Source organism: Mus caroli, unplaced genomic scaffold (genome assembly GCF_978045245.1).
Source record: "Mus caroli unplaced genomic scaffold, Mus_caroli_1 scaffold_2, whole genome shotgun sequence".
NCBI lineage: Eukaryota > Metazoa > Chordata > Mammalia > Rodentia > Muridae > Mus > Mus caroli.
The window spans coordinates 168,707,743-168,731,439 of NW_028227257.1; the positions used below are offsets into that span (position 1 = coordinate 168,707,743).

The 23,697-nt window shown below is 38.4% G+C and overlaps 1 protein-coding gene across 1 annotated transcript in view; it reads left to right on the forward strand.

Moving 5' to 3' along the window:
• Itga8 (integrin subunit alpha 8) overlaps positions 1-23,697 on the forward strand; it is a 196,841-nt gene that overhangs the window by 51,416 nt on the left and 121,728 nt on the right. The window contains exons 8-13 of the mRNA XM_021155534.3: positions 3,176-3,220; positions 5,811-5,854; positions 8,108-8,164; positions 10,855-10,907; positions 20,474-20,679; positions 23,044-23,235. Of these exons, the coding sequence (XP_021011193.1) occupies positions 3,176-3,220; positions 5,811-5,854; positions 8,108-8,164; positions 10,855-10,907; positions 20,474-20,679; positions 23,044-23,235 (597 nt within the window). The remainder of the gene's footprint in view (positions 1-3,175; positions 3,221-5,810; positions 5,855-8,107; positions 8,165-10,854; positions 10,908-20,473; positions 20,680-23,043; positions 23,236-23,697) is intronic.

Genomic DNA, 23,697 nt, shown 5'->3' on the forward strand with positions numbered 1-23,697 from the left:
GATCATCTCGTTAGATGTGGAGAAAGCATTTGACAAAATCCAACACCCATTCATGATAAAAGACTTGGAAAGATCAGTAATTCAAAGCCCATACCTAAACATAGTAAAAGCAATATACAGCAAACCAGTAGCCAAAATCAAACTAAATGGACAGAAACTTGAAGAAATACCAATAAAATCAGGGACTAGACAAGGCTGCCCACTTTCTCCCTACCTAATCAATATAGTACTTAAAGTCTTGGCTGGAGCAATTAGACAACAAAAGGAGATCAAAGGGATGCAAATTGGAAAGGAAGTAGTCAAATATCACTATTTGCAGATAATATGATAGTGTATATAAGTGACCCCAAAAATTCCACCAGAGAACTCCTAAACCTGATAAACAACTTCAGTGAAGTAGCTGGATATAAAATCAACTCAAACAAATCAGTGGCCTTTCAATACACAAAGGATAAACAGGCAGAGAAAGAAATTAGGGAAACAACATCCTTCACAATAGTCACAAATAATATAAAATACCTTGGTGTGACTCTAACTAAGGAAGTGAAAGATCTGTATAAGTACTTCAAGTCTCTGAACAAAGAAATCAAAGAAGATATCAGAAGATGGAAAGATCTCCCATGCTCATGGATTGGCAGGATTAATATAGTAAAAGATTAATATAGTATCTTGCCGAAAGCAATCTACACATTCAATGCAATCTCCATCAAAATTCCAACTCAATTCTTCACAGATTTATAAAGGATAATTTGCAAATTCATCTGGAATAACAAAAAACCTAGGATAGCAAAAACTCTTCTCAACAGTAATAGAACCTCTGGTGGAATCACCATGCCTGACCTCAACTGTACTCCAGAGCAATTGTGATAAAAACTGCATGGTACTGGTACAGCAATAGACAAGTAGATCGATGGAATAAACTTGAAAACCCAGAATTGAACCCACACACCTATGATCACTGGAACTTTGACAAAGGAGCTAAAACCATCTAGAGGAAAAAAGACAGCATTTACAACAAATGGTGCTAGCTCAACTGGAGTTTAGCATGTAGAAGAATGCGAATTGATCCATTCTTATCTCCTTGTACAAAGCTCAAGTCTAAGTGGATCAAGGAACTCCACATAAATCCAGAGACACTGAAACTTATAGAGGAGAAAGTGGGGAAGAGCCTTGAAGATATGGTCACAGGGCGAAATTTTCTGAACAGAACAAGAATGTGCTCTAAGATCAAGAATCGACAAATGGGACCTCATAAAACTGCAAAGCTTCTGTAAGGCAAAGGATACTGTCAATAAAACAAAAAGGTAACCAACAGATTGGGAAAAAAATCTTTACCAATCCTAAATTCGATAGGGGGCTAATATCCAATATATACAAAGAAGTCAAGAAGTTAGACTCCAGAAAACCAAATAACCATATGAAAAATGGGGATAACCAAAGAATTCTCAAGTGAGGAATACCAAATGGCTGAAAAGCACCTAAAAAATATTCAACTTCCTTAATCATCAGGGAAATACAAATCAAAACAACCCTAGATTCCACCTCATACCAGTCAGAATGGCTAAGATCAAAAATTCAGGTGACAGCAGATACTGGCGAGGATGTGGAGAAAGAGGAACACTCCTCCATTGTTGGTGGGATTGCAAGCTTGTACAACCACTCTGGAAATCAGTTTGGCAGTTCCTCAGAAAATTAGACATAGTACTAGCAGAAGATCCAGTAATATCTCTCCTGGGCATATACCCAGAAGATGCTCCACCTGGTAATAAGGACACATGCTCCACTATGTTCATAGCAGCCTTATTTATAATAGCCAGAAGCTGGAGAGAATCCAGATGACCCTCAACAGAGGAATGGCTACAGAAAATGTGGTCCATTTGCACAAGGGAGTACTACTCAGCTATTAGAAACAATGAATTTCTGAAATTCTTAGGCAAATGGATGAATCTGCAGGATATCATCCTGAGTGAGGTAACCCAATCACAAAAGAACACACATGATATGCACTCACTGATAAGTGGATATTAGCCCAGAAACTTAGAATACCCAAGATACAATTTGCAAAACATATGAAGCTCAAGAAAAAGGAACACCAAAGTGTGGATACTTTGATCTTTCTTAGAATGGGGAACAATGGAAGAAGTTACAGAGACAAATTTCAGAGCAGAGATTGAAGGGAGGACCATCCAGAGACTGTCGAACCTGGGAATCCATCCCATAAACAACCACCAAGCCCAGATACTATTGCAGATGCCAACAATATTTTGCTGACAGGAACCTGACAGAGCTGTCTCCTGTGAGGCTCTGCCAGTGCCTGACAAATATAGAAGTGAATGCCCACAGTCATCCATTGGACAGAGCACAGGGTCCCCAGTGAAGGAGCTAGAGAAAGTACCCAAGGAGCTGATGGGGCCTGCAGCCCTATAAGAGGATCAACAATATGAACTAACCAGTAACCCCAGAACTCCCTGGGACTAAACCTCCAATCAAAAAAACACATGGTGGGACTCGTTTCTCTAAATGCATATGTAGCAGAGGATGCCCTAATCGGCCATCAGTGGGAGGAGAGACCCTTGGTCTTTCGAAGATTCTATGCCCCAGTATAGGGGAATGCCAGGGCCAGGAAGTGGGAGTGTGTGGGTTGGGGAGCAGGGGGAAGAGGAGGGGATAGGTGATTTTCAGAGAGGAAAATAGGAAGAAGGGATAGCATTTGAATTGCAAATAAAGAAAATATATAATAAAAACAAACAATAAAAAATTTATGCTACATTAAAAGTAGGTCATCATGATGATCAGTAACTAATCAGGATTGCAAAGGCTGTCTTATAGAAATTATGCTTAATGACAGATGAATTTGCCACTTTTTAAAAGAATCAGCTGCCACCTGCACCTACAGGGGCCATGAACTCATGCTCTGAAGGCTGATCTGAAAATCCGACCTTTTGGGTCCACGAGTCTATGGAAGATCTGTGTGGCTGATTTTCTTTAGAGCCAGGAATTTGTCTGAAAGTGTTTATATTGGTGTGATTATTTTTCCTCTTATAGATCCTTTGACTTTTAAAATTGTTAGTAGAGGTTTCTGAACAACACAGGATCATGATCGCTCCTTACTTTCTCTAGAGACAATTCATTTCTTATCAAATGCAATTCATTCTTTTTTTTCTCTTTAATATAGGATATTCAGTCGCTGCTGGAGAATTCACCGGGGACTCTCAGCAAGGTCAGAGACATCCTTAAACTTAAATCATTTTAAAAGCTTGGGGAATGCTAAATGACACATAAGTCTTATTGTAAATATGATTGATTTTTGCTACACAAAGATTTATGTAGATGAAATGTATATATCTATGTGATAATTTTTGTGGAAAATATATACACATTGACACAGCATTTTATTTCAAAGAATTTCACTGGAATGAGTTTCACAGCCTGATCTCCAGAGTGAGTTCCTGGGTTGCCAGGGCTACACAGAGAAACCCAACCTCAAAAAAAAAAAAAAAAAAAAAAAAAAAAAAAAAAACACAAAAAACCCAAACTAACAAAAAGAATCTATTCCTATCCCTATAAAATCTAATTAAGCAATTATAAATGAGGAAAGTTGCCAGGATTATAAGTCAAAACCATACAGATGATTAAATGACTTAATAGGTCACACTTGCATAATAATAGGTCAGAGTGAAAAAAATCCAGATTTTCCACTCTAATTTATAGCAGTGCATATCTTAGGTGCCCTACTCCACCTGACATCACCCTTACATGTCAACACTTTTCCCCTTTCTCCATTAGACAAGCCCAATCCCAAATAACAGAACAGACTACTCCTTCTTCTCATAGACAGCCTTCATTGTTTATCCTGTTTCCAAACCTCTAGTCCTATGCCTGTCTTCCCATCATACTTAACTTTTTAGGCTAGTTGTCAAATGGCATGTCCTCAACTCCTTACTTAGCATCGCACTTCTATAAATTCCTGTGTCATCTCATTTTCTAGCTCTTCGAAGGTCTCTGCCACCTATTCATTTGTTACAGACTTTTTTGTGTATCTACAACATTCCAGGATCTGTTAAATACTGTGAATGCAGAAGTAAACAAATTCTCCTTAATCTCAGAGATTCACTATATTGGGTGTGACGAACACAGAGCACCTGCTGTCTTACGTGGGATTTTATTGCTGTGAAGAGATACCATGACCACAACAACTCTTTATATATATGTATAAATATTATTATATATATAAATATATATAATAAAATAATATATATATTTATATATATAATATATATAAATATAAATATATATATTAGGTATTTAGACTGGCTTACAGCTCAGAGGTTTAGTTCATTACTGACATGGGTAGCATGACAGCCTGCAGGGACACTAGTAATTTTCACTGTATTTCAGTAGTATCTAGAAAATGCATTCTGACTTTGTATGAGTTGAGGATTTATAAAATAAAGGCACTGTCAAGGGCATCTCAAACAGTTCGTTAGACCATTGCGAATCTATGGCCATCCATGCTCATTATCAATGGGACGAGTTGGAGAGCTGAATAAAAGAGAATATGAGGGCCTAGAGGGATGATTCAATGAGAAAAAGACTGCTACACAAGAGTAAAGACCTAAGTTCTGGTCCTCGGCACCTATATAAAAAGCTTGGTGCAGCATCAAGGACCTAGGGGCAAAGATAGGACTCCTTGAGTCTCAGTAACCAAAGTCTAAGTTGAACAGTAAGCTCTAAGTTCAATAAGAGACCCTGTTTTCAAAAACTAAAGTGGAAAATAATAGAAGACTGTATCAAATCTTTGGCCTCCACAAACATACTCATAGGCACACACAAACCTGCTACACACACACACACACAAATAAATAATAACATGGCAAAAAAGAATGAGAAGAAAAATGCGTTCATGAACTCTTCTTGATGTGGATTCTTAATATGGAATCTTTGGCCTGTGCTGATTGGTCCACAGATGGCCCTCATGATAACTGAAGCTCCAAGGAGTACCTTTGTGGTGGTATAAAAGATGTCCCCAGAGCAGATGTGATCAAAGCCTCAGGGAAAGGTTTAATTTTAAATCACATGTATACCTGCAAAGACAAGAGGATGTTTTGAAGGGCAGAGGTGCATGCTATGTAGTATGCAGATTGCAACAGCTCAAAGTGTGACTTTTGCTTGTTTGTTTTCTGTCATCTGTAAAGAAACATCAGGCAGAATGCAACTGCAAATCCTGCAAATTTCGAGCTTGTAACACTCCCCATCACCATTTACATACAAGGTGCCATCTTTACCCTCTGCATCACTGTTTACAAGGCACCACCATCCTTAGCACTTGGATGCTAAATGGCTTTAAATATACTGGAAGCTGAGGAGATGGCTCAGTAGTAATGTACAACTCATAGAAACATAAGGACCTGAGTTCTATCCTAAGAACCCATCTAAAATAGACACCATGGTGGCTTGTGCTTGTAAAGCTAGGTCTGGGAAGCAGAAGCAGGCAGATCTTTGTGGCTCTGGCAACAAAGCCAGGAGAGCTGAGGTAATTATATAAACACTAAATCCCACTGAGAGACCTAGTCTCAAAAATCCAAGGTAGATGTCTCCTGTGAAAAAAACATCCAAGGTTCTCCTCCTTTTGATACCTGCATCCATGTATACCCTATGCACATGAACACACACACATCACACACACACACACATGCACCCCCGTATATGTATGTGTATGTGTATGTGTATGTGTGTGTGTGTGTGTGTGTGTGTGTGTGTGTGTGTGTGTATGTATGTTGTTCCCCTCAAAATTATCTTCTTATCTCTAGAATTGGTTGCTGGGATTCCAAGAGGAGCACAGAACTTTGGATATGTGAGTATCAAGACATATTCTATGTGTACTGAAGTGTTTTCCCCCATGTGACTTTAGACCATTTTAAATGTCCTTTACTAAATATTTCCTGCTACAGTAGTGGGCTGTTTTCCTACTCAACCCAGAGGGGAACAAATGCAAGCACATTAATGGCATGGTTTCTGGGGGTCCCCGTGAAACCAAAATGTGTAAAGTCTTAATTATAAAAAATGTACACAAAATTCCTTCTACGCGTGTATTTTCTCCTTCACAAAGGCACATGCCACTGGATTTAGAGGATACCTAAAAGATGAGCTTATCTCCAGGCCCCTAACTCATTTCTCTATAAAGGTGCTTTAAAACCAGTTGTCATTCCAAAGTGTCAAAATATCCAAAATGGATAATATTTAATCCCATCATTACTGGTCAGTAAGAAGTTAGAAAAAAGGCATTCACAAGGAGATGGCATAAAAGGGCTTACAGACTGAGGGCAAGAGCTTAATCAGTTGAGAGCTTTCTTCTTTTTTTTTTTTTCAGCTAAAATCTTTTCCATTTATTTATTTATTATTAGATACTTTCTTTATGTACATTTCAAATGCTATCCTGAAAGTTCCCTATACCCTCCCTCCGCCCTGCTCCCCTACCCACCCACTCCTGCTTCTTGACCCTGGCCCTGTATTGGGGCATATAAAGTTTGTAATACCAAGGGGCCTCTCTTCCCAGTAATGGCCGACTAGGCCATCTTCTGATACATATGCAGCTAGAGGTACGAGCTCTGGGGGTACTGGTTAGTTCATATTGTTGTTCCACCTATTGGGTTGCAGACCCCTTCAGCTCCTTGAATGCTTTCTCTAGCTTCTCCATTGGGGGCCCTGTGTTCCATCTTATAAATGACTGTGAGTATCCACTTCTGTATTTGCCAGGCACTGGCATAGCCTCATACGAGATAGCTATAACAGGGTCCCTTCAGCAAAATCTTTCTGGCATTGTGCAATAGTGTCTGGGTTTGATGAAAGTTGAGAGCTTTCTGTGCAAGCACAAGAACATATATCTGATTCTCAGACTTAGTGTGGAAAAAGTCAGACATGGGATTCCCAGCATTAGGGAGGGAGAGACAGGCTGACCCCTGGAACTTGCTGCCTAGCCTGATTAGCTCATCTGTCAAGCCTCTAGCCAAAGAGAGACCCTGTATTAAAGAAGTAGGTAGAGGATTCCCTAGGAATGACACTTGATGTTGACCTCTGGCTTCCGCATGCACGAGGACACTTATTTAGCTGCACTCACATGAGCATTTCCATGTAGCCACCCAAGTATTTACAATGTGCATGATGTGGATACTCTACTACCACTCAAGAGGCTGTTAAGTTCAGAGGAATCCAGAGTCTAAGTTAACCTAGGTGTCTTAGTCAGGGTTTCTATTCCTGCACAAACATCATGACCTAGAAGCAAGTTGGGGAGAAAAGGGTTTATTCAGCTTACACTTCCATACTGCTGTTCATCACCAAAGGAAGTCAGAACTAGAACTCAAGCAGGGCACGAAGCAGGAGCTGATACAGAGGCCATGGAGGGATGTTACTTACTGGCTTGCTTGCTTCCCTGGTTTTCTCAGCCTGCTCTCTTATATGATCCAAGACTACCAGCCCAGAGATGGTCCCACCCACATGGGGCCTTTTCCCCTTGATCACTAATTGAGAAAATGCCCCACACTTAGATCTCATGGAGGCATTTCCCCAACTGAAGCTCCTTTCTCTGTGATAACGTCAGCCTGTGTCAAGTTGACACAAAACTAGCCAGTACACTAGGCTACACACGAAGTTCCAGGTCAGCTTAAGATGTATGAATCTCTGTCTGAAAAAGTAAATTAAAATAAAATACAATCTAGACAATATATACAATTTTCAGGTTTGCATTTGGCTAACGAGAATTAAAGGAGACATTTTTTTTCTATGTGGATAGGACTTAAAAATGGCTTATTTTCCAATGAGCCATTCATCAGCCTCCTAATAGCATAAGCACACAGATGTGTTTATGAAAAAATCATGATCAGACAAAATAAGTGGCTAACATGCCAACTGCCATCCATATCTTTGCATTTAATTATCTCCCCTTCTAAGGTCATCAGCATGCTCTTTGTTTCAAAGTTCAGTTGCCTTTTGCTAAGACCACACTTGGGGGCTATTATACTTCAGAAGAATTTTAAGTGATTTAAATCGGCATCATTTAACATTTTCTGATTCTGTTGAATGATATACTGTCTCACTTCTGCAATTTCAGGTCTCCATCATTAACTCCACAGATATGACCTTCATTCAGAATTTTACTGGTGAGCAGGTAAAAACTTTTTGATTGTTGTTGTCTTCACACAAAGTCTCAGTCAAACTCTCCTCAAACTCACTGTGTAGCCTAGGTTGGCCTTGAACTCAAGTAGTCTTACAGCTTCAACCTCCCCAGTACTAAGATTACAGATTCACACCATTATAACCAGCCTAAAGGGTAGACATTTAAATACAAAACATCCAATGTTCATATCAGGTATTCATTCATTTGTTCAGGAAGTAATGAACAATGGCATACCTAATCAATCCCAGCCCTCAAGCTGCTGTGTATGGAAGAAGCAGAATGACACAGTTGATTTTACTTCAGATGGTGATCAATAATTTGAAGAAAATAAAACAGAATTATATCATATGGTGGAGGTAGTGCAAAGGCTGACAGACTCCCAGCAGAAGTGCCTAAACACAAAGCCCATGGCAAAGAATATGCAGGCTTTCACACAGAAACTAGCCAGACAAATCGGAGGCTCCTGAGAACTGCCACGGCTATAAGCAAGCAAGAAATTAGTCTGAATTGAGAGTAACTGTGTGGCACCTCTGGTGGGTGCTAGTCTAGAACTATCTGGTTTTAAAGGTTTTCTATTTGCCACACTTGTGTAAAATTGAGTGCAAACCATGAAGCTGACCCTAGCAATCTGCATTAAGCTCCTTGCTTCCCATTTGTCGCCATGAGGATGAAATACAGACAGGCCTTTGCACACATTAGCTATATGCTCTACCCTGAGTTAATCCCTAGCCCTTATTTGTTTTGATAGTCTCTCACTATGGTATTGTGACCTTGTGAAATTTTTCACTTTTTATTTCAAGCACTGATGGTAACCCTGCCATCCAGGAAAACAATGTCCAGAGAATCAATTAGCAAGGGCTTTGAATGAACAGAAAGAGCCTTTCATATCTTGTGCAAAGTTTGAGTTTCATTGCGGTGAAATTTTCAACAAGGAATTTCATACCTCTCCTGGTACTTTGTTGGGTGGCAGGGATAAATGAGGCTGGGGTGATAGTGAAGGTGGATAGTTGGTCAAGTTTGAATAGCTCTGCTGGAGGGATTTTGTATCACAATGGAGTCTACCATGATCCGTATATTGCTCAGGAATTGCAGGAAAGAATAGCTTCTCTTAGCTACTTTGTGGGTTCTTCCTTTTCCCACCCTTTACCCCCACATATCACTCCCTACCACTAGATAGGTGAGAAAGAAGAGAGAATCTGGATCTAATTTCTTTCTTCTTATTCTTTGATCATAACTACTAAAAAAAACTGCCACCAACCCCCCTAAATAACCAACAACCACTCAACCCACCTACGGAGCTCAAGCATATATATACCTCTGATAAGTTGGAGAATTGCAAACATCACAAAATTGCAGAAACTATCTGCAGCTGGCAAAGCCATGTCTCTGCTATAGCACGAGGCAACTCATAGTCAGCTGCTATGAAGCAGTTCCATATCCTTACGCCTGGGGTTAAAACGAAAGCACATTCTTAAAATATATCTGTTTTCTAAGGAAACCAAAATTCCAAAAGTGTCACTACAGGAAAGAGCTCAAGACAGACTGAAGTCTGCCTTCCAGGGAACATAGTTTCTAGTGGGCTATATTTTGATTGAATTAGTGGATGATTGGAGATTAAGTCAGTTAAAGTATCAGATTGCAGACTAAAGAAAGAGAGGTGGGGCTAGAGCCTTTGGGAAGGTGCTTGTGATGCAAACTTGAACACCTGATTTGCAGTACCTGTTGGCCTAGGGGCAGGCACAGTGGCAAATGTGTGTAACCCCAGAACTTGGGAGCCAGAGAAAAGGGAATGTTGCAAAGAAATACATCCGAATATATCCAGATTAGTAAAGTCCAGAATCAGTAAGAGTATCTGTCTCAAAAATTTCTCATAGGGAAAACCTGAAGAAGATGCTGATCTGTGGCCTCACACACTTGTATACATATGTACACCTGTACACACATGTGAACATGAGACAAATACATACACACACACAAAGAACAACATTGGTAAGGTGAAAAGATGATCCAGACTGAAACAAATTATAAAACTCTTTTAAAACAACTCTGAGGGGAAACTGTGGGATATGATTATATAGTATTTACACTCACTGAAAAGACTTGGAAGTCTTATTAAATATGATCTCACTGTAATTTGATGAGTTGTGGATTTCCCTAAAATTAAAATCATATTGTGATTTAATAACATAGAAACCAAACTAGATAGCGTAATTCCTACTTTACTTTTCTGTCACTGTGCTTATGAGTACCATCTGTTCTTGGAGGATGCTATCTGGAATCTCGGAGCTCAACAGTGTAGCATCTGAAAATGTCCTGGAAGTACTCCACATGTGGTGAATCTGAGTTGGTTCTGAGGGGTTCAAAATGGCTGAACTAAGTATATTAAAGCACTAGATGTCATAGAAAGACTACAAGTAGAAGGAGCCTCCTAATAGTTCTGTCCACCAATTGAGTGGACCTAATGTATCCAGATGATGTACCAGCAGATGTCAGGATTATTATGGAGGGAATTATTCATTAGGTCAGAGGTTAAACTAAATGACTTGAACACTTGGAACAAGGTCTGGGGTCTATGAATTCAAATGCAAAATTGTGGCACAGTGAGAGTCATTTCTCATGAATAAGTAAGAGGTGACTATGAACTTGGCTTCTTGAACACAAAATCTATTATTGTATTGCAGATGGCATCTTATTTCGGATATACTGTTGTGGTATCAGATGTTAACAATGATGGGTAAGTTTATAAGAAGTTCCTCTCTTGCTGCAAGTCATGTCCATCCATAAAAGATGTTATATATTTCCTTTATCAACCACATCCTTTTGTACTTCCTGAGCAAGATAGAGGCTCTCTTGTTTTAACTTTTGGTTCAGGACAAGAGGATGCATGTAATAAAGAATTCTGTCATCTTATTTTATGTCTTGCTGGGAGTTTCCACATCTGCCACTTCTAAAAAGAGTACAATTTTTGTTTGGTTTTACTCTGATATTATACAAGAAATGGCCATTTACCATTCAAACAGCAGCGAGCGAGGGGCTTGCTCATTTATTTCTCTTTGTGCCTAAAGGTTTTCCCTTTATGTGATACAATTATAAAATGTTTTACACATCTATGAATTTTTTCCTTCCTATATTGCTTTAGCCAACCTATCAGTAAAATTCCTAAAGAACATGAAAAATTAAATTATTTCCAGTCCTGGCAGTGAATTACAGTTGAGCTTGAGCTAAACTCCACTACTGAATTGTGGTTGTCTGTAAGTAATTGTATCTAAAGTAAATGATTATACACACCCTTTGTTTTATCAAGGCACTTGAGAGATAGTTTGGCAAAGTATTAAAAAAATGTTAGCCAAGTGTGGCTCTAACAAGTCTTTCTGAGACTAAACTGGGACACTATGAGTTCAAGTCTACAGTAGAGTATATAGGACAGAACAGAGTGTATAACAAGGGAAGGAAGGTCCAAAGAAGAAGAAGGAGGCAGAGGGGAGGAGCAAGAAGAGGAAGAGGAAGAGAGGTAGTATGAAGAGGAGGAGGAAGAGAAAAGTCTTTACGTTGAGATTTACTGGTCATTCATTTAACAAATGCCATTGGAGAATCTCTTATGGAGGGCATTATTCTCAGGCACTCACAGCACTCACTAAGGTGAGTGAGGCAGATAGACCTCTGCTCCCACGGATTACATGGTTTTGTACAAAGCAAGTATCTGAAGTATCCTTACTATATTTTATCATCAGATCTAATCATCTTAGATGGATCATCAATAGGTTGTGTCTCTCTCACACTTACAAAACTGCAAGTATTTTTATTATCATGGTGTGGCATACAAGTGGAAAATTTTGAGTACTTTCTGTACATCCCGGAAAATGTTTTTACTTTTTTCCTTTTGTTGAACATCCTTATTTTGTCCACTGTGTATTGATTGAATGCTGCACTACCATGAAATTTAAGTTAGAGTTGGAAGGTGGGAAATATAGCCCCAAATCAATAAGTCAAATGAAGAGTATGTCAGATGGTATTGAGTTCTATGGAGAAAGAAAGCTGGAAAGAAAGAAAACAAGTGAATAAACTATGGCAAATCTAGAGAATAAGATATTATTCAGCATTAAAAAAAAAGATATGGGTAAACTCTGAGTGCCTAATTACTACATTACTAAGGAGGAAGAGAAAGAGGAGAAAGAAAGAGAGAGAGAGAGAGAGAGAGAGAGAGAGAGAGAAAGAGAGAGAGAGAGAGGGAGGAAGGAAGGAAGGAAGGAAGAAAAGGAGGGGGAGGAAGAAGAGAAAGAGGGAGCGGGTAGGAGAGGGAGGAAGGGAGGAAGTGAATCTGTCTCTCTGGGAAATTCTGGAAAAGATATGTGCTATATATTCCAATGGCTATTTGGGAAAATGTAAAACTATGCAAATTGAAAAACTTCAGTGCTTGCCCAAGATCCTAGGAGGAAAGGGTGAATGAATAGGGCTCAGAGGATTTATCAGTCAACATAACCATTGTGAGATACAATCTTTGCATATTTGCTAAATCTCATAAAGCAGCAGGAGTGAGATCCAGGTAAATGAGGTACTTGGATAATTATTTCTGCATATTGGTTTACTGTTTAATAAATATTCTTCTATGATAGGAGACATGATGGTCGAGAAAACTACCTGTAGGAGGGTAACACAGACCTCTGTGCATTATGTCCAAATTTACTTTGAATCTAAAACTGATCTATAAAATAAATTCTGCTGACGAATTTATAGTGAAAAACAGAGAAGATATATTGGGAGAGATGTCATTTTAAAATGAGAAAGATCTGCATGAGAAAATCACAGCAAAATACGGCCATAGTCATAGGTAGAACGAGGTTTCCCACACAAACATCGAGAGAACAAATTCCCAGAGGTGGGAGTTTCTGAAATATTCTAGAAGCAGCGAAGGGATTTGAAAAATGATGAGAACTTGGACTTCAAAATGTGTAGATCCCACGGCATTTAATAGACATGGCCATACAATATCACAGGGAGGCTAAAAGGAATCTGCCCCAGGCAGGCATTATCCTATGGACTACAGGAGATTCAAAAGGAGACCATTCTCTCTGGCGCACTGTCTGTCTGGTTATTCTCCAGAGAAGGCAAAACAATGGTTTGGAAGCTGAAGCACTTGCACACTGGATAGAGTTTGAAAGACTTGCTGAGTGCTGATTTTATCCTGCAAGCTATTAATTTTAAATAAAATAATAGCATTCATCTCCAATTGTCTTAGTTGCAAAGAGTAAGATAACATTAGAAGATTATCAACTTGATGGGCTATAATTATTATGAAACCCTCTTAGAACTTCAGGAAAAAGCTAAGCTAAAGAAACACATGAAGCCCAAACATGGCATGGCATGCAGATTCAGTGAACCCACTCTATAGTGAAGTCAGTTCCATAGAAAGCAGTCAGACATGCCTAACAATATTTCTTTCTTGGGCAGGCATCAGACTACACATGCTTGAGTACTGAGTGGAGCTCCATTAGGCCTACCCTTTCTCCAAGAGCCTTCCTCAGGCAACTCCAGTGACTTTTCCCAGAGTTCACAACTTGGGACCCCCTTTCCTGGAAGCACCCTCATTTCCATGACATCAATATTTACAGTATACATTTTTGCCATGCAAAAGACAAATTGCTTCTTTGGTTTCTTGCTGATCCAAACAAATTGTTAACAATAAACTCAGGAAATGTTCAAGTGGAAGATCTGTCCTTCGCTGTGATTTTCAAAATTGCTGTGTACACAGTTCTTTTTTTAATTATTTTTTTGAAATCAATAATATCTTTCTACTAAAGAATGGATTCATGAACCCTAGTCTTTCTTCCAGATAAAGGGCCCATAAATTTTCAGTGTGCTAATAACATGCTGTTTTAAATTACATGGGTACAGTGAGATTCAAGGACCTATAATAAATAAAATGCATTCTGGAAGCAAATGGAATTGACCAAAGGCAGATCCATGGTAGAGCTGGATAACTCAAGCAAAATCAAGATCATGGTGGTAGTTTATATAGTTTATTCAGAGAGCTAAGAAAATCACCTAGGTGATGGCTATGGTTTAGAAAGACCATGCCTATCTAAGACACCCCCCCCACACACACACACACTATGTCTTCGTCTCCCTATATGTGTCTTTGTGTGTGTGTGTCTCTCTGTGTCTCTCTCTTTCTTTTTCTGTCTCTCTCTATCCTCTCTCTGTGTCTCTCTCTCTCTCTCTCTCTCTCTCTCTCTCTCTATCTATCTCTCCTCTCTCTCTCTCAGCTGAACCAGACTTTTTTCACACCAAAAGATTATTAAGCACCATGTGTGAGACTGCAAATGAAGATTGTTTGACATGTTGCGCATGCTTATCTGGTGCGCAACACAATCCAGGTCCTTACCAGTATCTAAACACCAGGAAAGAAAACATGGTGATATTAAGCAAAATGACAAAATAATGTGATAGTTGGTATTGATTTTACCATTTATATACATATATGTGTGTGTATGTATGTATGTATTTATATATGTATGTATTTATTTTTTGAGGCAGATTTTTGCCATGTAACCCTAGCTTGCCTTGAAATCATGATCTTCCTGTTCAGGCTCCCTGTTCAGGGGTTACAAACATTCATCAGTACATCTGAATACTTCTATTTAGAAGAAGTTCTACTGATATTATAAATGGATTCCAAACATTTAGATCAAACAGTTGTCCACATACTAGTTGGTATGAGATATTATCAAGTCTGCCATGGTTTTGAAGATGGTATATACAGACTGAAAATAAAACAGAATCCACTTCAGTTTTGGTTTCTTGATGCAGTTTATTCTATGAACTTGTTTATCTATGTAAACTTTTTAGGGGTTTTTGAAACAGCAAATAGAAATAGTAATTTTTGTTATATTTCTAGACAAGAGGCTCTGTTTCAATTTTTCATTATAATCACTGAACCATGTAGTAATTATTTATTCTATTTCAGAAACTGACAGAATTATAATTGAAACCTTGGCCATTTCCATACCCATTGTTCACAGCCCCACCTAGGACCAAAGGAAACACATTTCATCAGACTTCAGCCATCAATGAAATTAAGAACACCCTGGAGAAAAGCTTTTTAAAGGAGTAGCTTTTAGCAACTAAAATTTAAGCTAGATTCAGTCCCAAGTTTTTTATTCACATGAAAAAGTTGTTATGAATAAATTAGGTAGAAAACCAAGAACAGTAAAACATAACATGGTTGTAAGTTAGATTCAGTTCAGGAATGTAACTAGCTTAATGACTTTTGCTAGTTCCTACTATCATAAACCAGTTAGGTTGCCTAGATATCAACTCTGCAGTCCACTGTTCTGGATTCCTTCAGGAAGTAAATTAGCATACAAATTTTACTCCTGGAGAAAACAATATAGAGTTCCTATGTTAAATTAACTTATTAATATCATTCATCTACAGGAATTCTGGTTTTTCATGTTGATGTTCTCATTGGTGGGTTCTCTCACACTATCACAAATAGGAACTGTCCTGTTCCATATGTCTTGTGAAGGGTGAGGCATTGACCATTATATTAGGTCATGAGTGGATTTAGACACAAATTAGAGAAAAACATAAAGCCTATAGGCTTCACAGAGATGCATAGATCTTATTTAAACTCTGGCCTTCCAGATAAAATAAAGTTGATGCGTGTATCCTACTCCGTGAAATGCCTTTCCAGGAAAAGTTAAATCTCACCCACATCACCACCAAAGGAAATTGGTTTAGTGAAAACACATCTTGAAGATGCTTTCTTTGTAATTGCTTTATAAATAAACCCATTTAAACCATTTGAATATACATAAATACACACACGTATAATCTTCAGCCTATCATACACCATTACTGATCAAATAATCAACAAAAGTTATCTATGTTAATCAGTATTTTAAATATTAAACTTGAATTGGGCACTCACACAGAAAAGGGATTTATCCAGTTATGGTGGCATACTCTTATAATTACAATATTCTGGAGTCTGGGGCAGGAGGATCTGGAACTCAAGCCAGGCTGGCTATCTGGCAAGACCTGATTTTTAAAATCACACATAGTTTACTCCCAATAGTCCTTAATACCAGAGGCATTTGCCAGTTGGGGATGTATCTCAGGTGATGGAGGGATAATGGTGGAATGATTTTTTACATATTTTTGGACATGCATTTTGGAACATTTTAAGTTAGAGGTGAGCCTGTGGTTCCAGCACTTGGGAGACTAAGCCAGAAGACTGTTGAATTTCAGGCCAACTTGGCCAACATAGTTAGACTCTGCCTGAAAGAAAAAAGAATGAAAGAGATAAAGGCGAGAGGTGGGAAGATGGAAGGAAGTTGGGAGGGAGAGAGAAGAAGTTGCATTTAGAAGTCCTTCTTAGTTTTTGGAATCTGAAACAAAAGTAAAAGCCAACCCTAAACTCCATCCCTCAGCCCCTACTACCTTCCCACACTGCAAGCTGCTACAAGCACCTCCTGGAGGTTTTCAGATGCTGTGTCTCCTACTGTGGTATCTCTAGGCTCCATCCATTCCCAAGTTACTTTCTACTTGTTTGTAGTCCTTGCAGAGTGAGAAAGAAGGAAACATGAACTTTGCTCTTTGTACACGAATTTTTTGTATTTACATCAGTATAATGTTAAAATATTGGATATTCTCCTCACCAGCCAGCCCAAACCCTCTTTAACACTTCTACTGTTTTTTAAAATGCTACTTACTGTACAGGGAGTGTCAGGGCAGGCAAGAGGGAGCAGGGGGAGATGTTTCCAATGGTGTTCAGTGAAGTATAGTCAATTACTGTTTGCATGTAAGAAATACAGCTCTTCGCCATGTTATACCTGCTTACGGCAGTGATAGGTCTACATCACTATTATTCCAAAATTCCCATTTTTCTCACTTCACCTGGACTCAAGGATGGGTTACTTCTTCAAGGACCTTTCTTTGTCACTAGTTTTAATCTATTTTCTGTTTAGGTGTATAGGAAATGGATCAGGAAGTGCAACATTGCCATGCTCTTCCTTACCCCGCCCCCTTCTCCTGTCCTTAACATCTTGCATTAGTGTGGCACAGTTTTAACATAGGTGAAACCTATTAACAGCAAGAGTCCACTCTGTCCTATAAGGTTCTGTAGTTCTTGCCATGTGGTGTCTACATGTACCCATTGACACAGTGTCACCCTCAGACTACATTACAGTGCCTTACAAATCCAAGGTATCTTCCTCCTTACACCCTTCCCCTTCCCTATCCCTGGAATCACCATTCTTACTGGTTTCCATGGGTTTGCCTTTTCCTGCACATCACATAGTTGGAATTATGCAGCACTGGCCTTTTCAGATTGGCTTCTTTCTGTCAGTAATGTGTGCAATTTCCTCTGTAGTATCTTCCCATGCTTCTGTGCTAATTTCTGTTGACTGCTGAAGAATACTCACTAGAGGATGCAACATGGTCTTTGAAGACATCTTGGTGGTCTCCAAGTTTAGGCAGTTATGCTGCAAATGTATGCATGCAGCTTTTCATGTGGGCTTAAGTTCTAAGCTCACTCAAGACACGAAAGGGTGTACACATGTGAGTTCATATGTGACGAGCATATGTGCAGCTTTGTAAGGACCTGCTAGGCTGATTCAGTGTGGCCATGTTGATGTACATATTGCTTCATCCACACTAACATAATGGCATTTGGAGTTTAGCTGTTATAAGTGATTTACAGTAAGATCTCATTATTTAAATTTTCAGTTCCTAATGATGTGCAATGTTGGATGTCTTCCAATATGCTTGCATCTTCTTTGAGAAGGCATCTAATTCAGATATTTTGTCTAATTTTAATAGGTTTTGGCTTAGTGTTCTTACTATATATTGTATAAATATAACATAATTATAAAATAACTTATAGTATTTGAAATATGATGTATGATAACACTACAATATGACATGAATATACATGATTACTTTTAAATTTCTGAATTTTAAGAATTACTAATAGATTTTATTCTTCCAATTAAATGTGCAACAATGCTCAGATCATGGAGCTCACTGGGCCATTCAGTGCTCTCTGACTCTACTCTTAGGTACCTGCCTTGGCTCACAACACAGTGAGCTTATTTCTAGATTCCCCAGCACATTCTCACATGTGGTCACTTGCCATCGCTGCACTCCTCCCAAGCGCCAGCCCTCCTCTGTCTATAATCTCAGCACTAATCTGGATGCTGACTTTATTGTTTTAGGTTGCCTTGTTTGCAGTTACATGAGTGATAAGTTGAAAGAATATCATTTCCAAGTGTTGACTTGACCCAATATCTCACATTGCATTCTTTAGATTACAAACACCATTCTTACACCTAGCAGGTATACACAATATATCTTTCTTTTTAATTATCTCTTTATTATTTAAAACAATTGTAAATTCAAATACATCTTGATCATATCTCTCCCCTCTGTCAATCCTTCCAGATCCTCTGCTCTTCCCTACTGACCAAAATTAAAGTTCTTTCTTAGAGAAAACAAAACCATCCAAAACAAAAACAAAATAAAATCACACAAAAAATAAAGAAAGAAGCCACCCAACTTTAACCAAATAAACACACACACACACACACACACACACACACACACACAGCTATGTAGTTCATTATATGTTACTCAACTATCTGAAGCCTGTTTTGGAGTGCCTATTCCCAGGGTCACTCTATTGGAGAAAACTAATTTTTCCTCTTTTAGCAAGTATAAACAACAATTCTGTTGTTAACCTTTACCCTAATAGCTAGCTTTCTATTTATTCAATTGTTCATTCAAAAAATATAACAAAAAATAAAATATAATAAGATGCAGGAAAAACTATCACACAGAAGTTGAACAAGACAAACCATTAGAAGAAAAAGAGCCCCGACTGAAGTTAAACTTTGAATTTAGGGACATGTCAGAACAATGGAATCGGTATAGTGTGTTATTCATACCACTTAGAGCTTCTGGAAACATTTTGGCTCTACAGCTGAGCATGGTGGTATACATCTGTAACTCCAACATTTGGGAGGCTGAGATTAACAGATCATGAGTTCAAGACCAGCTTGGGCTACATAGGAGATACTCTCCAAAAATGAAAGAGAAAGAAGCAATGGGGATGGGTTGGGTGAGGAAGAGGGGGAAATGGAAGGGAGAAAAGGAGAGGGAACAGTAAAGAGAATGGAGGGGACAGAAAGAAAAAAGTATCTGGCTCTCAATAGCTTTCCATACTATCTTTAGTTTAAAAAATAATATTATAAATATGTCATATATTAACATATTTTTCTATATTAATAATAACATATCAAAGCACTGATTTTATTACACAATTAATATACAGATTAATATTCTTGTATTAGTAGTCCAACATTAGTAGAAACATCATAGCAATGTATCATTAAGTTATGTGAATGAAAGCACTCAGGGCATTAGATAACTTGGCTAACCTCAGCATTAATGTGCATAGAGTGAGAGTCAAAGGTGAACTTGAGCCTCACATTACTGCCTCTGCCAAGAGAGACTTTTCTTCAGACATACTTGAGCACTGGTCATTAGTAAAAGTCAAAGTATGAATTTTTGTTAGTAAGAGTTTTCTTAAAACTTTTGAAAATAAAAACCAAATACTTTGAAGTCTCCTGACAAAACAGAAAATTCCCAATCCTGTCCACTCTGTGATGTCTACCTCTGTGACAAAGACACCTCCAATTCCTTTTGTTTTTTATCTTTAGTACATTAGTAATAGCTCATCTCTAAATCTAAGTCTTGAAAATATGTTATTAGATTCTTGTTATGACATACACAGAATGACTGAATACTTCATCAGGAATAAAAATTTGTTTTCCAGCCAGAATTAATTACTTCTCTGGCCTCTTTTATTTAACCAGAGAACAGACAGGACAAAAATTATTTGAAATCTTATTATTACAAGAAGTCAGGGTCAGCTCAATAAATTAAGCACATATTCTTGTGTCCTCAAAGAAACAAAACACGCACAGGTTTGATGTGTTTTCCACATGTGGCTCAAGTTTCTGGAAATGCATTAAAAAGCCAGAAAGGACAACTTGTCTGTGGCTTCTTAGACATTTCTCGCATAGTTAGAAAGTTCACTGTGATAATTTAACAACTTTTATTTTCTTCAGCATTCTGTTTTGTAGACAAAACAAAGCTATGAAAGAAATCAGATGATTGTAAAATGTCTCTCAGGAAAGGAAACATAGCAACGGAAATGTCCTCATCTGGTTGATTACAGATGCTCCTGAGAACCTTTCTGCCAGGTTGTTTACTGTCCCCTCTTTCTGCTCCTTGCAGCATGGATGACATATTGGTTGGGGCACCTCTCTTTATGGAGCGAGAATTTGAAAGTAATCCTAGAGAAGTGGGACAGGTCTACTTGTACCTACAAGCAAGCGCCCTCCTCTTCCAAGACCCACAGGTCCTCACCGGCACGGAGACATTTGGAAGATTTGGTAGCTCTGTGGCCCACTTGGGGGACCTGAACCAAGATGGATACAATGGTAATTTAGAGCAATGGGTGGGACTGGCTTGCACCTCAGGGCCATGCTACTATTGCCAGAAGGAAGCTATGGCCATTTAAAAGATTCTTAATGGTGGGGGTCAAGTTATTATGAATTCGATAAATTCTGAAAAATCTCAAGGCAGACTTAAGTTTGTATGTTTTCATTAATTAAGATATTGCATTGAGATTTTCTCCTGTGATTTCTCATTGGTGACTTGAAAGCTGTAGATTTTCATATGAATAGAGTGGAGATAAATACATGTTAGTATGGTATCAAGCATGTAGTTTTGCATGTTTATACTGCCCCATTCTTAGTCAGTAAATGTCATTTTAAAGGTCCTTTCCATGCTTGCAATATTACAGTGTTAAATCCTTATTTGGACCATGCACTTCTTTAAGTAAGGAATTTATAGATGCATCCTAGACACTGTCTCAGAGAATAAAATACTGCATGCTTACATCAAAATTTGCATACATTTTCATGACACGTAAGTGAAGAACTAAAGCACAATATGTTTGTCATTCAAAGAGGAAGCTATAAGAGGAAATTTCTGGATTTAACTAACAGAAGAAGGATTCCCATCAGATGGATATTCATATGCACTAATACCAAGTGTTTTGGACTCAAATGTCTTTGAAAAAAAGCCTCAGCAACTAGTCATTGTTAGAGTCCTATAAACCATACATGCTTGGGTCAAGAATCCAGGTCAGCAGTAGACCATCTGCCCAGCATGAAGGAGGCTCTTAACTCAAGCCCTAGAATAGAAGAAAACCAAGTTCATGTTAGAGTCCATGCTCTGGGACGATAAAAATGTCAGGATCCCCATGAAGTAGCTTGACTTGTTGCTTTCTAAAACAATCATCCCAGGGAATCCATGTTGGAAGTTATGCAAGCTACCTTTCTCATCCTGTTTCCTACTTGTTTTTCCCCTTGAGCCAGTTCTCATGTTTTTAAAAGCTAAGAGAAGAATCTCTTAGACTATGGGCATTAGTGTTCTGGAATATTAAGCAAGCAAAATAATGCCAAGCTAGCTGAGCTTAAATTTGGGGACAGCTGAAAAGTCAAGGACATAGAGGGAGTGCAGAAAATGTTCCTTGCTACCTAACACGCGACAGTGTTTCTATTTTCTACTGAGTTCATTGTCTTCAGGGTTGCTTAGACTATTTATCTTGGGCAAGCCAGTAGAAGTGAATCTGTAGTTCCCTCACTATAATGTAATTCTCAAAGATAATTGAGTCCTGATTCATTCAGTGTTGTCCACATAGGAACATGCAATGAGACATTTCACTACCAAAAGAGACTCCCCTCTCATTTGGTAAACTCGTTTGTTGCTGTGTGGTGACTTTTTCAAACTACAAAAGTCTCTATTTAGTATTCAAGACAATCCTAAGAATCCATATGCCAGAAGATAAATGTTATATTTGAGCAGTAGTTGGCTCTCTCTGGGTTTCCTAGCACTCTTAATTATAAAATATGCTTCTTCTAGTTGATTAGATCAGGGAACAATTAAATAAAGCAATCAATGGGAATTGAGCTTTTGATTTTATTATTTGAAAGAAGCAACTCCTACAACAGTACCTTTCTCATCCCACCAGCCTCCTAATATATGGTAGGGCCTCTCACCCTTGAGGTCCCATGTAAGATAGCTTTCTGCCTTCTCTGGCTCTCAAATTGGCTATGCTCTTTCCACCTCCGGGTCTTTATAAGTTAACTACTTCTCCTGAAAGGGAAGAAGAGCTCTTCCTTTAAATTGTCACATGTTTGATTCCTTTGTGACCTCAGATTTTAGCTTCAAGTGACAACTTGTCTGACTACCTAGTCTAAAATGATGCTCCATTGTGCCAGTATTTAAAAAAACATTTACTACACCATTTCTTGCTTTCAATATTTCCTTAATTGTGTCTCTATTCAAAGTCCTGACAACCACAAACTTTCCAAACACCAGGGTCTTTGTCTCTCCAGTGAGTACTAGTACTAGTATATTCTCAGCACACACTCATCGTGCCAATATAAGGCATAGCATTCTTCTGTGTTGCTACAGTATTCCAGAAGTTTCTGGAAAATATATCAAGTCATTTGGTCCCTGTGGCATTGCTTTTGGATTGCATTTAATTTTTTCTAAAACTCCTTTCTCTTTCTCTCTCTCTCTCTCTCTTTCTCTCTCTCTCTCTTTCTTTCTTTCTTTCTTTCTTTCTTTCTTTCTTTCTTTCTTTCTTCCTCTTTCTTTCTTTCTTTCTTTCTTTCTTTCTTTCTTTCTTTCTTTCTTTCTTTCTCTCTCTCTCTCTCTCTCTCTCTCTCTCTCTCTCTCTTTCTTTCTTTCTTTCTTTCTTTCTTTTCAAATCTGATTTTGTGTCTCCGTAGACATCGCTATTGGTGTGCCCTTTGCAGGCAAGGATCAAAGAGGTAAAGTCCTCATTTACAATGGAAACCCAAGAGGCTTACACAGCAAGCCTTCCCAAGTTCTGCAAGGAATATGGGGGTCACAGACCATCCCTTCTGGATTTGGCTTTTCTCTAAGAGGAGATGCAGACATAGACAAGAATGATTACCCAGGTAAGGTTCTTTGTCTTTTCCCACGTGAGCACTTGCTTCCTGGCAAGAATCCCTTCTCTGGAAAACACATTACGCAAAAGCATTTCTCTCATAAAAGATGAAGGTCAAATTTAACATGGCACAGGCTCTTTTGGTATGATTCCAGAGTGACTTTCACAAGCATTTAAGACAAAACAAACAGTTCCTTTATAGTCAAGACACAGTGTTAGAAAGGCAAAATGGCTTTCAAAGCTGCCTTGGACATAAAGCTTGTCAACTGTGCAACCCAAGTTTTCATTGAAAACCCAAAGTCATGTAGTCTCCACTGACATTCTGCTGGTTTCAGACACCTGTCTAAAGCAATTCACTCTAACCTGTTATTTCCTTTTAAGGTCAGTTATTATTAATTAGAGCATAACCTCCATATTTTTGTTGTGAGTTTCATGTTTTCAGAGCATATTTTCCAACCATATCCTTGGCCTT